Source organism: Hordeum vulgare, chromosome 5H, assembly GCF_904849725.1.
Source record: "Hordeum vulgare subsp. vulgare chromosome 5H, MorexV3_pseudomolecules_assembly, whole genome shotgun sequence".
Lineage (NCBI taxonomy): Eukaryota > Viridiplantae > Streptophyta > Magnoliopsida > Poales > Poaceae > Hordeum > Hordeum vulgare.
In genome coordinates this window covers 560,461,526-560,483,326 of record NC_058522.1, presented here as the reverse complement: position 1 = coordinate 560,483,326, position 21,801 = coordinate 560,461,526, and the positions used below count along the sequence as shown (strand labels likewise).

At 47.7% G+C, this 21,801-nt stretch overlaps 2 protein-coding genes and 1 pseudogene across 2 annotated transcripts; 1 reads left to right on the top strand and 2 right to left on the bottom strand.

Moving 5' to 3' along the window:
• Nucleotides 1-6,056: 6,056 nt before the first annotated feature.
• LOC123397303 lies at nucleotides 6,057-11,047 on the bottom strand (annotated as a pseudogene).
• A 1,246-nt stretch (nucleotides 11,048-12,293) lies between these two features.
• LOC123452979 lies at nucleotides 12,294-14,234 on the top strand. Its single transcript, XM_045129731.1, has one exon. The coding sequence runs from the start codon at nucleotides 12,323-12,325 to the stop codon at nucleotides 14,027-14,029; it is 1,707 nt and encodes a 568-aa protein (XP_044985666.1). The 5' UTR covers nucleotides 12,294-12,322; the 3' UTR covers nucleotides 14,030-14,234.
• Nucleotides 14,235-14,329: 95 nt separating this feature from the next.
• On the bottom strand, nucleotides 14,330-16,007 carry LOC123452980 (germin-like protein 9-3). Its single transcript, XM_045129732.1, has one exon. The coding sequence runs from the start codon at nucleotides 15,444-15,446 to the stop codon at nucleotides 14,793-14,795; it is 654 nt and encodes a 217-aa protein (XP_044985667.1). The 5' UTR covers nucleotides 15,447-16,007; the 3' UTR covers nucleotides 14,330-14,792.
• Between the last annotated feature and the right edge of the window lie 5,794 nt (nucleotides 16,008-21,801).

Genomic DNA, 21,801 nt, shown 5'->3' with positions numbered 1-21,801 from the left:
ATGTAAACGGCGATTTGACGGCGAGTCCGATCAAGAACTTCGGGGTCCATGGCCAGTGACAAGCCCCCAAGGCAGCCCCCGTGTAGAGACTGGATTGAATCTGAATCGCCCATGGACGATTCGTCATCAGTGTTGACCGGTGTGGTTTCCTGGGTTGCTGAGTGTTCTGGCTCCTCAGATCCTTGCGTGAATCGAACAAAGACCGGGCGGGTTAGGTTTGGCGTCACGACCGGGCGGACGTACCTGGCCGGCTCAACGATGTCGGAGGAGGTGTCCGGCTCAGGCACGGGTGATCCAATCATGCCGATGAAGACGCTGATCTTTCCGAAGGGGACCCTGTAACCAGACTCGATCAAATCCGCCTCGGGCCCCTATAGCAAGTTGTTGATGTAGTACTTCCCGCGGCGGCTCCGGGTCATGAGCCCCGTCGCGTAGCTCCCAAACCCTGGTAGGGCTCCCTTTGAGAACTCAACTCCACCGCGCGCAGGCCCCACGGTGGGCGCCAACTGTCGTGGTTTTGTCACGGCAGATGTCCTCGTGAAAGGACTTAGTGTTGGAGCCATCGCACCTTGGTGGCGACTCAAAGGGGTTGAACGGGAGCGAGACAGAGATTTACCCAGGTTCGGCCCCTCGTGAGGAGGTAAAAGCCTACGTCATGCTTTCTGTTGTATTGATGGAGTTTTGATTACAAGGAGGGCATAACTCGCCTGACCTAGCACTCGATGATTTTTAACCTGCCCTCTTCTTCCCTGGGACTCGCCTTTATATACAGGTCGAGTCCTTAGGGTTTACAAGGGTCCTTTCCTTTACACAAATCGTGACTCTTGCGATCTCTAAGTCGCCATCTTTCCAAGGCTCGGAGACCTTCTCTATTACGGACTCCTTCCGAAGGTCTTGAACCGCCTTACGACTTCCGGCCTTACCGGGCCAAGGCCCAAACCACATTGAGATGAGTCGCCAGCTTCGGTGACCCGGCCCAACTAGGGCGGGTTATCCAACAGATAATATCCCCAACAGGTATCACCAAGTTTCTTAGGAGTTCCACCTTTGAAAGTGTAATTGGCAAGCATGGTGGAGATCTCAAGATCTGGTATCTTCCGTTTATTAGTCACGATATCTTTAATGTACTTGGCATACGGAGACATCTTGAGCATATCAGTTAACCGCATCTGCAGAAAGACGGGTCTTATCATCTCAACGAAGCGCTCAAAATCCTCATCATCCTTTTTCTTGGATGGCTTAGGAGGAAAGGGCATAGGTCTCTGAACCCATGGCTCTCTTTCTTTACCATGCTTCCTAGCAGTGGAGTCATTCTTGTCGTATCTCTTAGGTTGTGGATTATCAGAATTAACCGTAGGTTCAATCTCCACATCCTCATCATGGCTAGGTTGAGCATTATTATGAACATCACTCTCCATATTGCCACCAGGTTCATGTTCATCACCTGATTGTGTTTCTGCATCAGACGCGGAAATATCATTAGGTTCTTCAGGTGTGACAGTATTTGGTGAACTGGCGTGTAGGCTCCTATCATCCTTCTTCTTCTCCTTAGGATGACTGGGTGTATCAGCATTGATTCCTTGAGAATCTTGATCAATTCTCTTAGGATGACCTTCAGGATACAAAGGTTCCTGAGTCATTTTGCCTCCTCTAGTAATGACTTTGACAGAGTTGTCATTTAATTCATTGCGCAGGTCATTCTGACCTTTAAGTACTTGTTCTACCTGAGTAGTAATCATAGAGGCTAGTATCAACACAAGTACTAGAATAAGTATAAGCTTCATTGTTAGAGCAACAAGGCGTGGAAAGTAATTCATCACAAGATGTAGCAACATTGTGAGTAGATGAATTACGAGGACTAGCACATGGCAATATAGCTTTTTGACTAGAAGTAGTGCTAATGTCCACATGAGGCTCACTCGATGTTACCTTGGTAGTAATAGCCTCATGAGCTAATTTTAGCACATTATGGGACACTATAAGATCATCATGAGAGCTTGTGAGCATTACATGACTTTCTTCCAATTTCCCATAATTGCTAGATAGCAACTCGAGTTGAGCCCTTAGCTCAACATTCTCCTTTAAAATGGATGCTTCACAAGAAGTAGAATTAGTAGCACAAGCATCTTATTAACAATAAGAGGAGAAGGCAACTTGGCAAGCTCTTTAGCATATGAAGCTTCAAGTTGAGCATGAGACTCGGTGAGTTCGATGAGCGAACTCTTAATAGCCTTTGAGCCATTTTCGAGGTGCTCGTAGTCCTCAACGAGTTTAGGATGTGCAACTTCAAGCTTATCGTTTTTAGTTCTAAAATCATTAGCCACCTCGAGAGCTCTATCTTGGGATTCCTTTAATATAGATAATTCTATAGCAAAGGTTTCCTCAAGAGATTCCTTGGTGGTTTGTTCATTTTCAAGAGCTTGAGATAGCTCCGCGATCTCGTTAGCGTATTCACGCTCATGACCTTCCATTGTCTCAATGGTGGCCTCATGCTCCTCGAGATGAGCTTTCAACTCCTCAATGTATTTCTTGCCCTCAGTGGCAATAGACATGAGTTCCAAGAAGTTGGAACAAGCAAGTTTATTCTTATAAAGAGATTTAAAAATCATTTCACCCTTAATTTTTAAGGATGCAATATTATGACTCTCTTCATCATTATTCTCATCCCCATTATCATTAACATCATCATCATGAGATATATTGGGATTCAAAGTAGGAGATACCTTTGAAGCCTTAGCCATAAGGCAGAAGTGAGTCACAATAGATGATGATGTAGGATCCCTTGAAGCATCATTCAAGGCCACATCTTGTTCCATGGAGTGATGAATTTCCTCTACATTGTTAGCACAACAACTCGAGGAAATATATACATTTTTATCATGCCAACAAGATATAAGAAGCATATCATCATGAGATTTAGTCAAGCAGTTTTTACATGATATGCAAGGACTATCAACACAAGCATGTAAAACATTTAGAGTGCTCGAAGTGTTAATGCAAAAAGATGAAGCATTGCAGTAATATAGTGATGAAGGATCATCAACAATAAACCCACTATCATCGTTGCAATGATCACCACTACTCACCATATCATTACCTTGTGGCAATCCACATGTAGGTGAAGTAGATGAAGTTGAGAAGACCACACGACCGGAGATGGAGGGAGAACAATCATTCCCACAAATATTGGACATACCATATTTATCTTGAAGCTTTGTTCACAACTCATGAGCATCCCGGAATGGCATGAGTTGAAATATAACTACATTGCTCAAAGCATCAAAAAGCACATTAAAAGCTTGAGCATTGAGATAAGAGTTTTTCTCATCCTCTAAAGATATATTTTGAGAATCCTTTGGAGGAGAAAACCCCATATCTACAATTCGCTCTAAATTCGGGTCCAAGACCCGAAAGTGATTAAGCATGCGAATTACCCAAACATCAAAATTTGTGCCATCGAAACTAAGAGTGTAAGTGAAACCTAAACCCCTAGTCGACATCCTTACTCTCTAGGTGGTTAAACCTAATAAAGAGAGACCTAGCTCTGATACCAATTGAAAGGACGTGGATGTCGCCTAGAGGGGGGGTGAATAGGCGCTTTAAAATAATTTCGGTTTAGGCTTGAACAAATGTGGAATAAAACTAACGTTTAATTTGTCAAGCACAAAACCTACAACAACTAGGCTCACCTATGTGCACCAACAACTTATGCTAAGCAAGATAAACAACTAAGTGATAGCAAGATATATGACAATAAGCAATATGGCTATCACAAACTAAAGTGCATAAGTAAAGGGTCCGGGTAAGGGATAACCGAGGCACGCGGAGACGATGATGTATCCCGAAGTTCACACCCTTGCGGATGCTAATCTCCGTTGGAGCGGTGTGGAGGCACAATGCTCCCCAAGATGCCACTAAGGCCACCGTAATCTCCTCACGCTCTCGCACAATGCAAGATGCCGTGATTCCACTAAGGGACCCTTGAGGGCGGTCACCGAACCGGTACAAATGGCAAACCTTGGGGGCGGTCACCGATACCCGTACAAATTGCTCGGGGCAATCTCCACAACCTAATTGGAGACCCCGACGCTTGCCCGGAGCTTTACACCACAATGATTGAGCTCCGAGACACCACCAAGATTCTAGGACGCCAAAGCATCCACGAAGAACAATATCTAGGGTACTAAGTACCAAAGGTAATAAGCTTCTCAAACTTCACTTCCACGTATCATCGTGGAGAACTCAAACGATGCAACTAATGCAATGGCAAGGGCACACGGAGTGCCCAAGTACTTCTCTCCCAAATCTCACCAAAGCAACTAATGCTAGGGAGGAAAATGAGAGGAAGAACAAAGAAGAACACGAAGAACTCCAAGAACTAGACCCAAGGGGTTCCCCTCACTTAGAGGAGAAAGTGATTGGTGGAAATGTGGATCTAGATCTCCTCTCTCTTTTCCCTCAAAAACTAGCAAGAATCATTGGAGAGATTGAGAATTAGCTAGATCGAAGAAGGTCAACAATGGGGGAAGAACACGAGCTAAAGAGATAAGGTTCAATGAGGAAGAAGACCCCCTTTTATAGGTGGGGAAAAATCCAACCTTTAAGCCTCACAGCCCGCACAGAGCGGTACTACCGCTCATGGAGCGGTACTACCGCTCGGTAGGTTCACCAACCATGCTAAGGCCAAAACGTATGCAAAAAACAGTCCGACGGAGCGGTACTACCGCTCCTGGAGCGTTAGTAAAAAATTACTACCGCTCCGGGGGCGGTACTACCTCTCCGGGGCGGTACTACCGCTGGCACCAGGAGCGGTACTACCGCTGGATACTGAAACTGCTGTAACTTTCGCATACGGACTCTGATTTCAACGAAACCAAGTTTGTTGGAAAGCTAACGACATGGGATAACACAATCTTGATAGAAATATAAATAAGAAGAAAGTGAGAAAAGTCCCATAAGAAAATGGTGAGAACCCTTCTTGGAATAAGACCGGTAAAAACTCCCAACATCAAAAACATCATAGAAGATGCATATGGACTCCGTTTTTGATGAACTCGAGTTTGTCATGAAGATGAACATAAGCTCTAAAACTCACAAAGAGAAACACCAAACAAGAACCAATAAGTCTGATGCAAGGATGCAAATGGTTTGAGCTCTCAACGAACGATACGATCAAGCTACTCACTTGAGAGCCCCCCTTGACAGTATGACAATCTATCCTAAAACAGAAAACCTATCAAGGGAAAACCTATACCTTGCACCTTGTCCTCTTGATCTAGATGACGATGATCTTGGCTTCCTCAAGATGGACCACCTTTCTTGATTGCATTGTCTTGATGAAGACTAGTTGATTGCTCCCCCATACACAATATGGGTGAGCCACTCTTTAGCATATCTTCACAAGTTCATTGCCACCATCCTCCACCACTTTGACGTCATTTTCCATGGGTTGTATGAGATCTTCCTCTTGACGCAAGCCCATGGAAACACACCTAACCCCACAAAGAACTCTCACGAAGACCATGGGTTAGTACACAAATACGTAATGGACAATGCTTACCATACCATGGGATCACTTGATCCCTCTCGGTACATCTTGTACGCTTTATGTGTTGATCATCTTGATTTACTCTTTGTCCGACGATCTTGATCAACCTTGTGTCTCTATGACCATTCTTTGGATAATACCTTGAATACCACCTTGGTCATCATATAAACTCCTTGAACCCAACAGATGGACTTCAAGAAGTGTCTATGAACACATCCTATAAATATAACTTAAGGCAACCATTAGTCCATAGGAATTGTCACCAATTACCAAAACCACATATGGAGATATATGCTCTAACAGACGTATCACTAAGTTAAAACCTATTTTGAGTGAAGATATCATCCACACTCGGGGACTAGGTGTGAACCTGACTTCAAGTTTAAACCTGCTCCGAGTAAGGACAACATCCACACTCGGAGGCTTAGTTGTGAACCTGACTTCGCCTAACTTAAAACCTACTCCGAGTGAGGACATTGTCCACACTTGGGGACTTAGCTGCAACTTATCAGTCGCCTAAGTACTTCAGTGCTCCCAGCGAGAACCTGCCGAACACTCGAAGATTCATGAGTTGAATGAAGATAAGGCCAATACGAACTACATTCTGTTCAAAGAAAAAGCATGGATAGCAAGAGCCTCAGGATCACTCAAGTTTTATGGTTACAACAACCACTCGGCATATCGAGGCAAATCAAATTTATAGTTTTTTATTCGAGAATTACTCGAAGGATGATGGGACCACTGCTTCAACAATGGTGTCGAGGTCGATTCCGTCTCCCATCCGGGTGGCAGCCTCCATGAACATCGCCATGAAGTCCTGGAACTTCGCGTTCTTCGTGTTGACGACCTTGAGGTTCTTAAGTTTCTCCTCGTCCACTACCTTGCAATGGATGCGGAAGAGTGAGAGGGCAATTTCGGCTCGAGCTTGGGCTGCCGATTTCTTCCAGGATTACACTCAGCTTGGCACCTCCTTCACTCGGTCAAGGATAGATTACATGTCTCACTTTTGCAACAAGCTCACATAGCTAGGGCTTGTATAAAAAAAGTGGCTTCCTCGTCCGCGACGACATTGTTAGTCAAGAATGCCTCCTTGTCCATATAAATGAACATTAAAAAGTCTCCCCCAATCTAAGAACAACAATAATGAATTAAGCACATCAATGACAATTTCTGGTTGCCTAAAAACAATCCATTATGCCCACATCATATCAACACTAAATTATTAAACAAAATCTACAACACATCATATACTAACATATTCAACAAAATGCCCCAAAGGCCAAAAAAATATACCAACATATTGAACAAACCATCTATATAATCTAACAACTACACAAAAATCCCTAAAACTAAGAAATAATCTACTAATCTAACATCACCCATTCTTCACAAATACTCTTAAAATAAGATGTTAAACTAAAAATATGAAAGGATTGGGAAGATTACCTCAAGGATGCTTGGGGGGCTTGGATCCACACACTTTGGTGGAGGAGGGAGTAGATCACGGGAGGGGGGTTGTGAGGGGGAAGAGGGGCGGGAGAGGGTCAGATGCGTTTCTGGTGGAGGAGGAACAAGATGGACCGGGTAGGGCGGGACCAAGCGGCTGAGTCACTTAACGGGGGGCAGACGCCAGGGTGCGCGACGTCTAGGTCTGGCGACCAGGTGCCAGGGTCCCTGGCGTACGACCCTTTGCCACGTCAGCCGGTCAACGAAGGGGGGGATCGAGCGGGCACATACCAGACGCCACGGTCCCTTACGTCTCCCATGTAACCCAGACGTCAGAGATGTTGACGTTACTTAAAAAGGTTAGATTGGAAAAAAAATTAAAGTTAAATAAGATCTAAATTTTGTTAGCCTTTTAGGTCAAAACCAAAAAATTGTGCGGACTAGTGCCCAATAGGCATTTTCGTTTCTTCTTGTCATTAGAACACCTGATCACTCCAGCAGCAGTCAGCCACTCCACTCAGATCGAAGTGAACGCGGATTTTTCCTAACTCTATGCGTGTGTTTGGTTTCAGGATGAGGTGGAATCGGACGGGTTGGTTCCATCCCTATCAGCCATTCTCGTGTTTAGTTGGGTTAGGAACCGGAATTGGGTCATCCGCATGCAGGGAATATTCCCTCCAGATGCTTCACCAAGTGATTCCACCGATTTGAAGAAATCGACTCGTTATTCCTCCGTAAAAGCAAAGAAAAAAAATAACCAAGCAATTCTTACCGCGCTCACCCCCGCATCCGAACAAAAGTTTTTGTGGTTATTTTTTCGTGGTTATTTTTTCTCGTTTTCGTGATTATTATTTTTCGTGGTTATTTTTTCATTTTCGTGATTATTTTTCGTAAATATTTGGTATGTACTCATGATCATATATTTTTATTTGCATGTGTTGAAAATAGAAATAAAATGTTGTTGAACATTTAAATTATAGGCTTGTCAAATGCAAATAACTTTATTTGTTCAGAGATGTAATCTCATCATTTATACCGAAGAGGTGAGTGGCATCAGATTCTTCTCATTTCATCTCTTCAACTAAACACCGGGACGGTACCAATCCATAACATTTTTTATCATCAACTGAACACAAGGATGAAACTAACCCATAAATTTAGAATGAAACCTCGACATTTCATGACTTTCGGTTCTCAAACCAAACACATCCTAATGCGCGCAACCCGTATCTGCACCACGCATCCATCATGCGATCACATCACCGGGTCTCACTTCTCTGTAAACATAACCAAATCTATTGCACGTGATTTGACTGCCTGTGGAACCAGGCCTATAGAGTCTTTTTTTCACCAGGTTGTTCCCATGCCTCATATCCCTCAAGTGCAGATCACCTATACGTTTTTAAATGTTGTTGGTAATCACTGGTGCCAATAATTACCCTACGTGTGTTAAAAGAAAATGACCTTACAGGAGATGTTTTTTTCACAGACGCATAATGTAATGTGGCCAACTCATTCAACTTACAACAAGAAAGTTCTTCAAATTATTGAAACAAAGTTCTAACTCAAAAGACCTGTTTTTTTGGAGATGCTTTAAGTGCAAGAAGACCTGTCGAAGACGATATGAGTGTTGGAAATGGTTATATAAATTTCATAAATAGCCTATAATTTCTTCTAAATGCAAAAAAACTATATTTTTTTCTCTTTAAGCGAAAAGTTATTTAGCAATTTGTACAAATCACAAACTATGGAGACATAAAGTTCTATAAACTCCCATTAAGTATAACCAAAAAGTTTGTTCAATGAACCCACAAAGCTCTTCAGCAGTTTGTACAAAGTGCCAGCCATGTAAGCATGAAGTTATATTGTCAGAAGTTCGATATGCCAAGCAATTCACCAAGAAGAAAAAAAACTGAAGAAAGGAAAACATGCTCATGTACTAGAAAAGCTCTTTGGTTAGCACCAGAAACTTTGATTAGTGACCAATCTCGAAAAGAAAGGCAATGTCCATTGGGTAATGGCGTAGGTACGGAGCTCACGGGGTACAGTACATCCTAGGTGTACAGAGTTGTAGGGTAGCGGTGGTGAAAAGGAGAAATGACATCGGCCACGACCCAGTGGAGTGATGCGTTCGCATCCAAAGGCAACAGCAACAGTCAGGATATCGCGTTGCGTGCACATAGAGTTAGGAATCGCCATATTTTGACCAAAATCTTTACCTAATACTCCCTCCGTTCCTAAATATAAGTCTTTCTAAGAGTTTCATTAATAGACTACATACGGATTTATATAGACATATTTTAGGATATAGATTCACTCATTTTGCTCTGTATATAGACATCCATTGAAATATCTTAAAAGACTTATATTTAGGTATGGAGGGAGTAATAAAAAAGCTATCGCTTCCGTCGGAAAACCCACCCAGATGATTTTATAAAAAAGTCCGACATTAAACTCGTAGTATATATTAAATATTTTTTAAAATACTCATATCTTTTAAACCGTAACTCTAAATTTAACATATTATACATGGAATTTGATTAGAAAAATATGTAGAATTTAAATATGATATTATTTTATCTGTTAAACATTTAATAAAAATATTATCTAGGATGCACTCTTAATAAATAAGTCATTATTCGTCTTTCTTTCATACCGGTACTCATCCGGGTTGGGAATGAACACGTCAACAAAATCGGGATTAGAGATGAAACTGAAGGTCACTTGACTGATTCTTTGTACTTATTAAATCTACATGCAAGCCGTGTTAAAATAGAAGACCTGTGAAATTTTAAACTGCATTTTTGTAGGATAAGATCATCTTTATTTGTATCGTAACTATAAATTCTCAAATTATAGACATTTTTTATAAATTAATAGCGTGTGCCGTGTGGTATTTCTTTCTCCCGTTGCAACGCATGGGCCCTTTTGCTAGTGACCCCTAAAGGAAAAGAACTCATAGAGTGAACCCTCGGGGGAAATGATTTCACGCGTCTCACCCTTTTGTGTGGCGCCCGACACCTAGGCGCTACACTACACTGTGTGACGCCTAAGCGTTCGGCGCCACATGCCCGGTCACGCTGGACAGGCCGGCCCCACCCCCACACAGTGCGACGCCTAAGCCTCAGGCGTTGCACACTCTGCGTGTGTGGCGTCGAGCGCTTAGGCGCCACACTGTGACTTATACAATCCTGCCCTTCGAGCTGGCCAACGCCATGCCGCGCGCCGCCAGTCTCCACCGCTCGCTCTCCGCCGCCGAGGCCGCGCGCCTGCTCGGCCCTCTCTGCCTCGGCTCCCACGCCGTCCGCGCGCTCTATTGCTGCTCGTAGTGGCAGATGTAGTTGAACCCCACGAGCAGCTCGCACAGCATCGCCTCCGTCCGCTCCCTGTCGGCAAAATACAAGGTGGGCACGCACGCTCCGACTCCAGCTGCAGCTCCACGCGCTTCAGCCTCCACGATGCCTCTTTCCGGTGCGCGGCCCAGGCGCGTTGCCCCTCGTCCAGCTCCCTGCAGCACTCGGACAGCTCCGCCAGCGCTGCGTGACGAGCATCCGCCACCATGCCCGGCGCCGGCGGCGGCCTGGCGAACCCGAACTCGGCGCCGTCCTCCGCCATCTACTGCTGCTGCTGCATCCACGGCGCGCCGGCCGGGGGCGCGGCGACGGCGGAGGCGAGGCTGAGCGTGACGGACGGCGACGGCGGCGCATTAGAGACGGGCGCGCCGTTGGTGGCGGTGGGCGACATCCAGTGCGGGAGCATGTGAGCTGCCATGAGGTGGTGGTGCAGCGGCGCCGCCCCGACCTGTTGCCTCTCCTTGACAAGCTTCTCGGCGAAGTTCTCAAGCAGCCACTCGTACCTTCCCCTCTCGTCGGGGCTGGGCTCGGGCGGCGGCCTCCGGCTGTCCCTGATCTCCTGCTGCTGCTTCTTCTTGAACACCTCCCACCACTTGCCAAGCCGCTTGGCCGTCCGGCCAGGCACCTCGGTGGCGATCTTCTTCCACTTGTTGTCGTGCTTGGCCTGGAGGCGGATGACGAGCCGCTGCCCATCATCCATCCATACATGAAGGAAAAAATAAATATCAAAGTAGCTTCTTGCAAGTCAAAGATGTAGTCTTCAGAAAGTACAAGGAGCAGCGGCAGTGATAATCTTCAGGCAACAGAAACAAGAATGAGAGAGAAACGGCTGGTGGTTTATTAGAGCATGGTTAATAGTATAGCCAACTGCTGGCTATAAGGCATCTTATAGCACATGTTGTAGCTAGCTTGTACAATAGTTAGCTATAAAAGAGTACTACTTTTATCATATGTGGCTCACCTTTCATTCTCACAAAGCACCTAGGAGCACGTGCTAGAGCTGGCTCTTCACGAAGAGCCCGCTTCCCTTCTCTCTCCTCTTCTCTCTCATCCAACTCAGCAAAAATATAATATTTTATTTCTTATAGCCTGCTGACTGTACCTTATTTTACTTGCTCTTAGCTGCTTTATTCATTACGTTATTAATAAGGTTTCAGTTGAGGGATGCATTACTCTCATCTGCACCACACCTGTGTAACTACTAGCTAGAGGACTAGAGCTGCCTCCATAGGAAGCCAATAGAGGCAGCAAACACAGGAAAAGCGAGCCAGCATGGCGTGGCATGGCATGGCCAACTACAGTTGCGATGCGATGCGAGACTACACAGTGTGGCGCCTAATTGCTCGGCGCCACACTGCAGAGTGTGCAACGCCTGAGGCTTAGGCGTCGCACTGTGTGGGGGTGGGGCCGGCCTGTCCAGCGTGGTCGGGCATGTGGCGCCGAACGCTTAGGCGTCACACAGTGTAGTGTGGCGCCTAGGTGTCGGGCGCCACACAAAAAGATCAGACGCGTGAAATCTTTCTCCCGAGGGTTCAGTCTGTGAGTTCTTTATCTTCACGGGTTATTTTTGTCAATTTTACCCCATATTTGATGCCCAATGGGCATTTTCGTTTCTTCTTGTCATGAGAACAGCTAATGCTTTGGGAAGCCCACGACGAGACCGCCCTGAATGCCCAATGACCATCGCCTAATAAAGAAATCGATTATGCAGACTCCGTCCTCACTCCAGCAGCAGTCAGCCACTCCACTCAGGTGGTGTTTCTAGACTAAAAAGTTTCTTTTAGTCCCTATATATAGAAACAGGAGAGACTTTTTTTTAAGGGATTAAAAAAAAATTATTGGAGGGATTTTTTTTCTTTAATGACTGGGACTAAAAAAAAAAAAAGTCCATTCGCTGTGAAAGAAACACCACCTCAGATCGAAGAAGGAAGCTTGTTCTTAGATAGAAGAAGGAAAAGTTGCGTGAGAGCAAGCCATGGCCTTCGCTGACACAGCAGCGCGGAGGCTCCTGCGCGGCGCAGGCGGCGGTGTGGCTCAGGGAATCGCCGCCGACGCCGTCGGCATGAGCTTCGGCCTCGACGGCCTGTGGCAGCTCATCGCCGGCCTGTTCGCGGGCGTGGCTCACCTGCTCGTCCTGCCGTTCGAGGTGCTCGGGCACTGGCTGGCCGCCGCGGCCCATCTCCTCGTCCTGCCGTTCGAGGCGCTCTGGCACTTGCTGCAATCCGTCGCCGCCGGCGTTAGCTCCTGCTTTGCCAGCCTCTTCGCCGCGCTTGGGAGCGCGGCCCACGCTCTGGTGGTGCCGTTCGAGGCGCTCTGGCACCTGCTGCAGTCCGCCGCGGCTGGCGTCGGCTTCTTCTTCGGAAACCTCGTCGCGGCGATCTGGAGCGTGCCCCATGCTCTGGCGGTGCCGTTCCTGGCGCTCTGGCACTTGCTGCAGTCCGCCGCCGCCGGTATAAGCTTCTGCTTCGGCAAACTCGTCGCCGCTGTCGGTAGCGCAGGCCACGCTCTGGTCGTTCCATTTGAGGCGGTTTGGCAGTGGCTTCAGGCCGCCCCAGCAGCCATCAGTTTCGGCGTCCACGGTCTGGGGCAGTTTATACAAGGCTGCTTCGACAACCTCGTCGCTGCGCTCGGCAGCGCTGCCCACGCTCTGGTGGTGCCGTTTGAAGCTGTTTGGCAGTGGCTTCAGGCCGCCGCCACAAGCATCGGTTCAAGCTTCGACGGTTTGTGGGAGCACATGCAAGGCATCTTCGCCAACCTTCCCGCCGCGCTCGCCAGCACTGCCCACGCTCTGGCCGTGCCGTTTGAAGCGCTCTGGCGGTGGCTCGAGGACGCCACCACAAGCATTGGTGCCGGCTTCGACGGTTTGTGGGAGCACATGCAGGGCATCCTCGCCAACCTCCCCGCCGCGCTCGCCAGCGCCGCCCACAACCTCGTCCTGCCGTTTCAGGCCTTCTGGCGGTGGATACACAACACCGTCGCCGGTGGGTGGGACGGCGTTTGGCCGCTCATCCAGCGCTTTGTCGCGACGGCCGCGAGTACGGCCCGCGAGCTCGTCCCGGCATTTGAGGCGTTGTGGCGGTGGCTCAAGGACGCCGCCGCCGTCGCGCTCCCAGTCGTGCTGGCCATCGCCGCGGTCGTTTGCGTCGCGGCCATAGTCTGGTTCTTCTGGCCAGTCCTGTGCGTCGTCGCCATGGTGGCCGGCGTGCTGGTCGCGCAAGCGCTCCTCGTGGTCGGCGTGCTGGCCGCGCAAGCGCTCGTCGTCGTCATCTGCATCTGCGGGCGTTGCTTGTTCGTCGTCGCCATCGGGATCGGAAGCGCGCTCGCCTACCTGCTCCCCGTCTGCGGGCAGTACTTGGCCAGCGCTACCATGGCTGCCCCAGGCGTCGCCGGAGTGATGATATCACGCGCGGCGTTCAAGGCGGAACCGCGGATGTACTTCCAGATCCTCAGTTTGGCCGGCCCCCTCGTCGCCGCTGCTGTCTTCTCCACCAGCCCGCTCCCCTGGGCAGTGGGACTGTCGGTCGTCGCCCTTTTTAGCCGGCGATTTTCAGGCGGCCAAGAACCCACCAGCCCGCTCCCCTGGGCAGTGTGGACTCCCGAGGAAGGTCAGATGGGGATCCACGACGATGATCAGATGTGGACTCATGAACATGAAGAAGATCAACCTGTTATCGTAGAGTAACTTCTGTCCGTTACAGACAGGTGAGTCTTGTGGTAGTAAAACTTTCTTTTTGCGTTTGCACTCGAGAAGACCATTGTCATTCTGCCTGAGGAGACCTTTGTAATTTGTGCGTACTTTGTCTTGCTTGGCTGCTTGATGTATGCTTTCCGAATCCAATTTCTATGGATCATGTGTCAACTTATGCCATGATAATCTCTTGCTCAAATTCAGACTTTCTGTTCAGAAACGACAACACCAAAGGGTTAGGATGAACTTACAGCCAGGTTCAACCAACTCATAGTGCGATCCATACTCAGATGTGGACAGGTTTCAGAAAGGCATTAATTCTAGAACTTTTTTCGAACCATGATGGAGATCTGCTTGGCCGAATCATATATGGACGGCCTACTAGCACGATGGAATATCGTGCATCTTTTGAGGATTACTACTTTGGAAAAAGTGCTTTGTTCCGTTGATAAAATAGTTTCTTCGTCATAAAGATAATGTTCCATATTCGTTCGAAATGTCATGTTTTCATTAAAATGTTCCTTTTCAGGAAAATATGTTTCTTCTTGATAGAAACTATTCCCTCACGACATCTCGGTATTGGTACGGAAGAAAACTCATACTCCCTCTATTCACAAAAATACAACATGTCCTAACTTTTTTTTCTGATTTGAATATATATAGGATTCACAACAAGCGTATTATTCCATCATCACTCACAAGCTCATAGCCTTATTAGTTCATGGCGGCGTGGATACACTGAGAAACCTCACATGGATCACTTCTTGGGAGGTGGAGTGAGCGCCGCCTTGAGCTTCTGCACGGTGGGCAGGTCGGTCTTGAATGACTTGGCGAGCACAGCGTCATCAACGCCGGTGCCGAACACGGTGACGGGCACGGACACGGTGCCTGGCGCGGAACTGCCGAATGCGGAGAGCGCGACGGCGTGGCTTTGCCCCGGGTTGGACTGGTAGTGGACCAGGCCCTTGGGGAACACGAACATGTCGCCGGCAGCCAGGTCCTGCGTGTAGAGCTTGCCGGCCGTGTCGACGAAGCCGACGGAGAGCGCACCGTCAAGGACGAGCAGCAGCTCGGCGGCGCGCGGGTGTGTGTGCGGCGGGTTGACTGATTCGGAGGGGAACTTGAGCATGGCGTAGGCCACGCTCTGCCCGTTGAGCGCAGGGAATTCCATCATGGTGGCCTTGGTCACCGTGAAGTTCTGCGTCCCTGGCGTGGTCATGTTCATGGCGGCGCCCAAGCCGGTGTAGGTGAAGAAGTCGGCGGTGATGTTCATCGGTGGCATGCCGATCATGGAGGTGGGCACGACGAAGTCAGTGAGGATGTCGGGGTCGCCGGCCACGGCGGCCAACGGCGCCGAGGCAAGTGCAACCACCACCAACACCAAGGAGGAGTAGCGGTTGATGGACGCCATTGAAAATGAACGTAGCTGCAAGCTAAGCAAACAATTTAGATGTGCAAAGCGATTGCTTGACGGAGGCTATGGGTGGCTGCGAGACGTGGTGAGGATGTGGAGCGACTTGCTGTGTTTTCAATTTATACAGAAGAGGTGGTCTAGTGATGTGATGGAGAGTTTGAGAAACCAAGGACGATGGATGCACATTGTAGAACAGCAAGCTGTGACCAGATAGCGCTAATGGACAGTTTGACACGCATCTGAGGAAGAATTAACTGGCCGATGTTGTGCAGCTCTTGGTGTCTCCAAGCATATGGATATACCTACAATATGCAGCGTAGGATTTATTTCTATTCCCATTGCAATGGGAACTTGGACGTGTGAGTCTGTCTCGATCACTCTCAACTTGATCATTCGGAGCTACTGACTTGTTCACCAAATAGTAGCCTGCAAGTATGTAACGCTGCATCCATTTTTCTATCTATCTACTCCCTTCGTCCTATAATGTACGAGTGTTTTTGACACTATAATAATGTAAAAAATAGTATAAAGAATATTCTTATATCATAAGACGGAGAAAATATCTATTTATTCATTATCATAAAATAAAAGGCACATGAGCCGTCACATTTTTGTTCACATAGGCTAAATTATCTGCTCCATTTATCGTATGGCAGGTCCTAATTATAACAACAAAAATTTAAAATCTATGAGCGATCTGGAAGAAGAACAAAAAGCCTGAATTATGAACCAGAGGCTCACACACAAGCCTAGTCTACCGTCTCGGCTTGCATGACGAGAATGGGCCTTGAGCCTTGAAACATATAGGTAGCACCAGTAGCTAGTGAGAGGGCAGGATTAGGCAAAATGGCTAGTTGACTCGACTCGCACGCGAGCTCTCTCTTCCTCCTCTCCCCCGATCCCCTTCCTGGAACCGAATGTGTAGCTCGAATTCAAATTTCCCATGAATAAGTAGAGAACACCTTACAATCTGGCATCAGAGCTGTTCAATCCAACAAATTTTCTAGCCCACTAGAGGCACACCAGGCTCGCTGACAAGTTGCGCCGGGCAGCGATGGATCGCATCCCACAGGAGACCAAGGCCACCTACGACCTACTTCGTGCTGACTTCGAGAAGGCCGACCGCGTCCGTGTTGACAACACCGTGCTGGCTATCGCCAAGCTCGATGCCAAGTTCGACCTCCTCTCTATCCGCATCGATGATGTCAAGGTCTACATCGATGAACCGCGGCAAGGGTTAGATCAATCTGCACCGCGTCCTTCCAACTCTTTGAAGCGCGTGCCGGCCTTCCCCATCCATGGGCTGAGCAGCGGATCTAACGGCTCCGATAGCCACCGCATCGACAACGAAAATCAGGGGTCTGGCCATAAATTCTATGTCCCACCTCCGGTCAGAGGTATGCATAGCGACCAATCCATACACAGAGTTCCTCTTAGTCCGATCGATTTTTTTTGACAGAATTCTGCTGATGTTTTTGGTTTTGGGCCTCGAATCGAGTTACCACATTTCGATGGGAGTGGGACCGATCCGAAGTTGTGGCAAGCCCAGTCTGAGGATTATTTTAGATTCTGGAGCACACTTGTTGGTTAGTGGATTTCAGCCATCGAGACTTGGCCGACCTTGCTTGTGCTAAAGATGTTCAGGCATTTCCTTGTTTAACGGGGTACTATGGCAAGTTCATCCGTCACTATGGCATCATTTGTCGTTCGTTAACATCTTTTCTAAAGAAGGGGGTCATTTTCTGCTCGTCTACCACTGAAGAAGAGGCATTTCAAGCTCTAAAAAGGGCCCTTGTTTCAGCACCAGTTCTTGCACTCCCCAATTTTTCTAAGAAGTTTGTGATAGCTAGTGATGCTTGTGATGTGGGCATCGGTGCAGTTTTGATGCACGACGGCCACCCTTTGGCTTATGTTAGCAAAGCCTTGGGGCCCAGAAACCGTTCCTTGTGAGTCTACGAAAAGGAGTTCTTGGCCATTCTAATCGCAATTGAGCATTGGCGCCAATACCTCTTGTTTACAGAATTTGTAATTCAAACAGATCAGTGAAGTTTGAAAAGTGTAACTAATCAACGTTTGCATACAAATTGGCAGCAAAAGGCAAGGACAAAGCTCATGAGACTCCAATACACTATACAGTACACAAAAGGTGTTGAAAATGGCGCGACTAATGCGCTTTCACGCAGGTCCCACGAGTGAGTTGAACTATAGGTCATTCCCACCAGTCAACCAGATTGGTTTCCACACATTATTCGCAGTTATCAGCAAGATGATGTTGCTCCCAAACTACTTCAGCACCTATCCACTTCTCCTTCGTTTGACAGCAAATTTACTCCGAGTAATGGGCTAATATGCACCGATAATTGTATTTGGGCGGGCAATGATTCAGGTCTGGTATGAAAACATTCATTAAAATGCCAGTTCAAAGATGCTTGACCTGCCAACAAGCCATACCTGAACAAGTACCTTATCCAGGTCTGTTGCAACCCCTTCACCGACTTATGACAGGCCTTGGGCCCTCTCCCCCTAAAAGACTAGCCTGTTAGGAGGGGACACCCTCACCTTTATAAGTCGTCTTATGTCTCCTCCCACAACCGATGTGAGACTAAACCCAACACTTCCAATACCCGAACTTCCTTGGGAAATAGTCACAATGTATTTTATTGAAGGTCTCCCTCCATCTGGTCGTTACAATTGCATTCTAGTCGTGATTGATAAATTGTCAAAGTATGGACATTTGTCTATAAACTGGACAGACAGTGACGGAAGCCTTCTTGGACTCTGTCCATAAACTGCATGGCATGCCCTCAATAGCATCTGACAGAGACCATATTTTCACCAGCCTATTTTGGAAAGAGTTATATTCCAACACACTCAAGGGATGCAATTAAGAATGAGTTCAGTCCGTCACCCCCAGTCGGATGGCCAGACCGAACGTGTGAATCAACAAATTGAATGCTATCTTAGGTGTTTTGTTAGTGCATATCCTAGCAAATGGTCTAAGTGGTTGCCACCGTGTGAATATTGGTACAATACAAACTCACACTCTGCCACACCAAAAAGTCCCTTTGAGATCATTTATGGACACCTCCCCAGGCATTTTGGCATTACTCCTGATTGTGCCATCGTTTCCTCTGATCTCAGTTTGTGGTTGGAACAGCGGAGAGTGATCCTTGAGTCAGTTAAGCAGCAATTGCTCTGTGCACAACAACGAATCAAAGCCCAAGCTGACAAGCACCACTCTGAAAGAACTTTTGAAGTGGGTGATCAAGTGTTTCTGAAGCTACAGCCTTACCTCCAAACATCTATTGCTCCAAGGGCTAACCATAAGCTAGCATATAAGTATTTTCGACCCCTATACAATCCTGGAATGCTTGGGTGAAGTGGCTTATCGTCTTGACCTCCCAGCATGAAGTGAGGTACACCATGTATTTCATGTATCACTCCTCCGGCGAGTCCTCAAACCGTCACATCAAGTGCTACCGAGCCTTCCATCCCCTGAGACTTATTTGCAAGTTACCGAGCAAGTTCTACAATGTCGTGTGATTCAGCACGGCGACAAGAAAGTGGTCCAGATACTTCTTTGGTGGTCATGTGACTCCGCAGATCTTGCAACCTGGGAAGATTTCAAAGAAATTAAGCAGGGTTTCCCTCGTGCACCGGCTTGGCGACAAGCCATTTCTAAACAAGGAGGGATTGTCAGGAACTTGGAAGAAGAACAAGAAGGAACCAGAATTACGAACCAGAGGCCCACACACAAGCCTCCTCTACCGTCTCGGCTTGTAGGCCCAGAATGAGCTCTCTCTTACTCCTCTTCCCCGACCCCTTTCCTTGAATCCAATGTGTAGATCAAATTCAAATTCCTCATGAATGAGTAGAGAACACCTTACAAAATCTAACAACTTATCTGTCTAAACGCGGGTTGCATCCTCTCTTGCACGTAGGCGCCACCTCCTACCTCCCCATGCCCCCTTCCCGAATTGGGATTTTGGTGGTGTCAGACAAGTGCAGTCACCATATACGTTAACCACTAGCTAATTGTTATCAAGCATGACTACAAATGTACTAACGAATTGTTATCATCTTAGTTGGTTAGCTAACCAGCACATAGTAGTCAAAACTCGATCGAGGGTACAAACATCTACTAGTTAGTTACCGATCATGAAAAGTATTAGGACCTACTCCTCTCTCTTAGGTAAAATAGAATAGAATAGAAAAACCCCTCCATCTCCATTATGGAGCACAGAGATTCACCGGTCTGCAAGGTGGTGACCAATCCTTTGGCCAGGGACTTTGTTGAGGAGGAAATACGATGATGATGTGGATAGAAGAAGTGCTATCTGTTAAAAGGTGTAACATATATCCGTGAAATATAAACAGTATATGATTGTGTTCAAGTTAGTTGTTAGAGATATGACTTGTATAGCAATCCAACAACTAATCTTGTAGATCTTTGTAACTACCTGGCCGGTGGCCTATATTAACACGTAAAGCGCCCCTGCAAGACGCAAGCGTTTATCTCATATTTTCCACATGGTATACAGAGCCTAAACTCTTCCAATCACATCTATGTCTTCATCCTCCACCGCCGCCGTCGCCATGGCCCTCCCCTCCATCGCCTCTCTCGGCCACACCATCGCCGAGAAACTTAACGGGGAGAACTTCCTTGTCTGGAGGGCGCAGGTGCTCCCTCATGTCCGGGCTGCCGGCATGATGGGCTACCTTGATGGTACCCTCAAGGCTCCTCCCGCCGAGCTCATCTTGGAGAAAGATGTCGCCGGGAAGAAGGAGCTTACCGCCATGCCAAACCCTGAACATGCTGTTTGGGTAACGCAGGACCAGCAGGTGCCTACGTTCTTGCTTGCGTCCCTCTCCCGTGACATCCTTCTCCAGGTCAGCAACTGTGAGACGGCTGCATCAGCGTGGAAGGAGATTCTCCAAAGCTTCTCCTCGCAGTCACGGGCGCGCATCATCCAGCTCCGATCTCTGATCGGGAGTACCCGCAAGGGTGACTCCTCTGCCGCCGCCTACTTCACCAAGATGAAGGGCCTCGCCGACGAACTGGCAGCAGCCGGGAAGCCTCTGGATGAAGATGACGTCGTCTCGCATATTCTCCAGGGGCTGATGCACGAGCCTGAGTACAACGGGTTTGTCTCCGCCATCACCACCCGCACCGTCACCGACCAACCCATCGGACTCGGTGAGCTCTTTTCCCTCCTCCTCGTAGCCGAAGCACGGATCACTTCCCAAACCAGCGTCTACACCGCCAATCTCGCTGCTCGGGGAGGTGGCCGTGGCCGTGGTGGCTACAACAACAACGGCTCTCGTGGTGGCTACAACAACAACAACACGGGAGGCCGCTTCCCTGACAGCAACAACAACACACCACGCCAAGGAGGAGACCGCGGTGATCGCGGTGATCGCAAGTTTGAGAACTGTCAAATTTGCAAGGAGAGTGGACATGGGGCATGGCGTTGTGCGAAGCGCTTTGATCGCAACTACAACAACAATGTTCACAATCCAGCAGGAGGAGGAGGTGCCGGTGGACGTGGGCAAAAATCCGCTAACGCCGCCCACTCCTATGGGATAGATACCAACTGGCATCTTGACACTGGTGCAACTGACCATGTCACTGGCGAACTTGAGAAGCTGGCTGTCCACAATCGCTACACTGGCAACGAGCAAATCCACACCGCCAACGGTCAAGGTATGAGCATTGCCCATGTTGGTCATTCAGTTTTATCTACCCCGCATGGTTCCCTCAGCCTTAACAACATCCTCCACTCTCCACAAGCCGAAAAAAGCCTTCTTTCCGCCGCGCAACTCATGCTTGATAACCATGCCTTTCTCGAAGTTTACCCTGAAATTGTTTTTGTTAAGGATCGGGACACTCGGAGAACCATTCTTCAAAGCAAGAGTAAGGGTCGCTTGTTCCCAGTATCTAGCCATCACGAAGCCCCACATCCACATGCTCTTGGCGCTGTCAAACCTTCCACCTCGCGATGGCACAAGCGCTTAGGACATCCAGCTTTACCTGTGGTCCAGAAAGTTCTTAGTAATTTTTCTCTCCCAGTGTCAAATAAAAAGGATCACTTATTAGTTTGTGATTCCTGTCAAAAGGCCAAACGCCATCAGCTTCCATACTCTCGGTCTAGTAGTGTGTCGCATTTTCCTCTAGAACTTGTTTTCTCGGATGTGTGGGGTCCTCGACCCGTTTTTGTTGGTAGACAAAAGTACTATGTGAGTTTTATTGATGATTTTAGTAAGTTCGCCTGGATTTACTTGCTCAAGAACAAGTCTGACGTCTTTGAGAAATTTCATCTCTTTCAACAACTTGTTGAGCGCCAGTTTGATC

Coding starts and splice junctions, on each gene's coding strand:
- LOC123452979 (XM_045129731.1), top strand. CDS start 12,323: ATGGCCTTCGCTGACACAGCAGCGCGGAGGCTCCTGCGCGGCGCAGGC.
- LOC123452980 (XM_045129732.1), bottom strand. CDS start 15,446: ATGGCGTCCATCAACCGCTACTCCTCCTTGGTGTTGGTGGTGGTTGCA.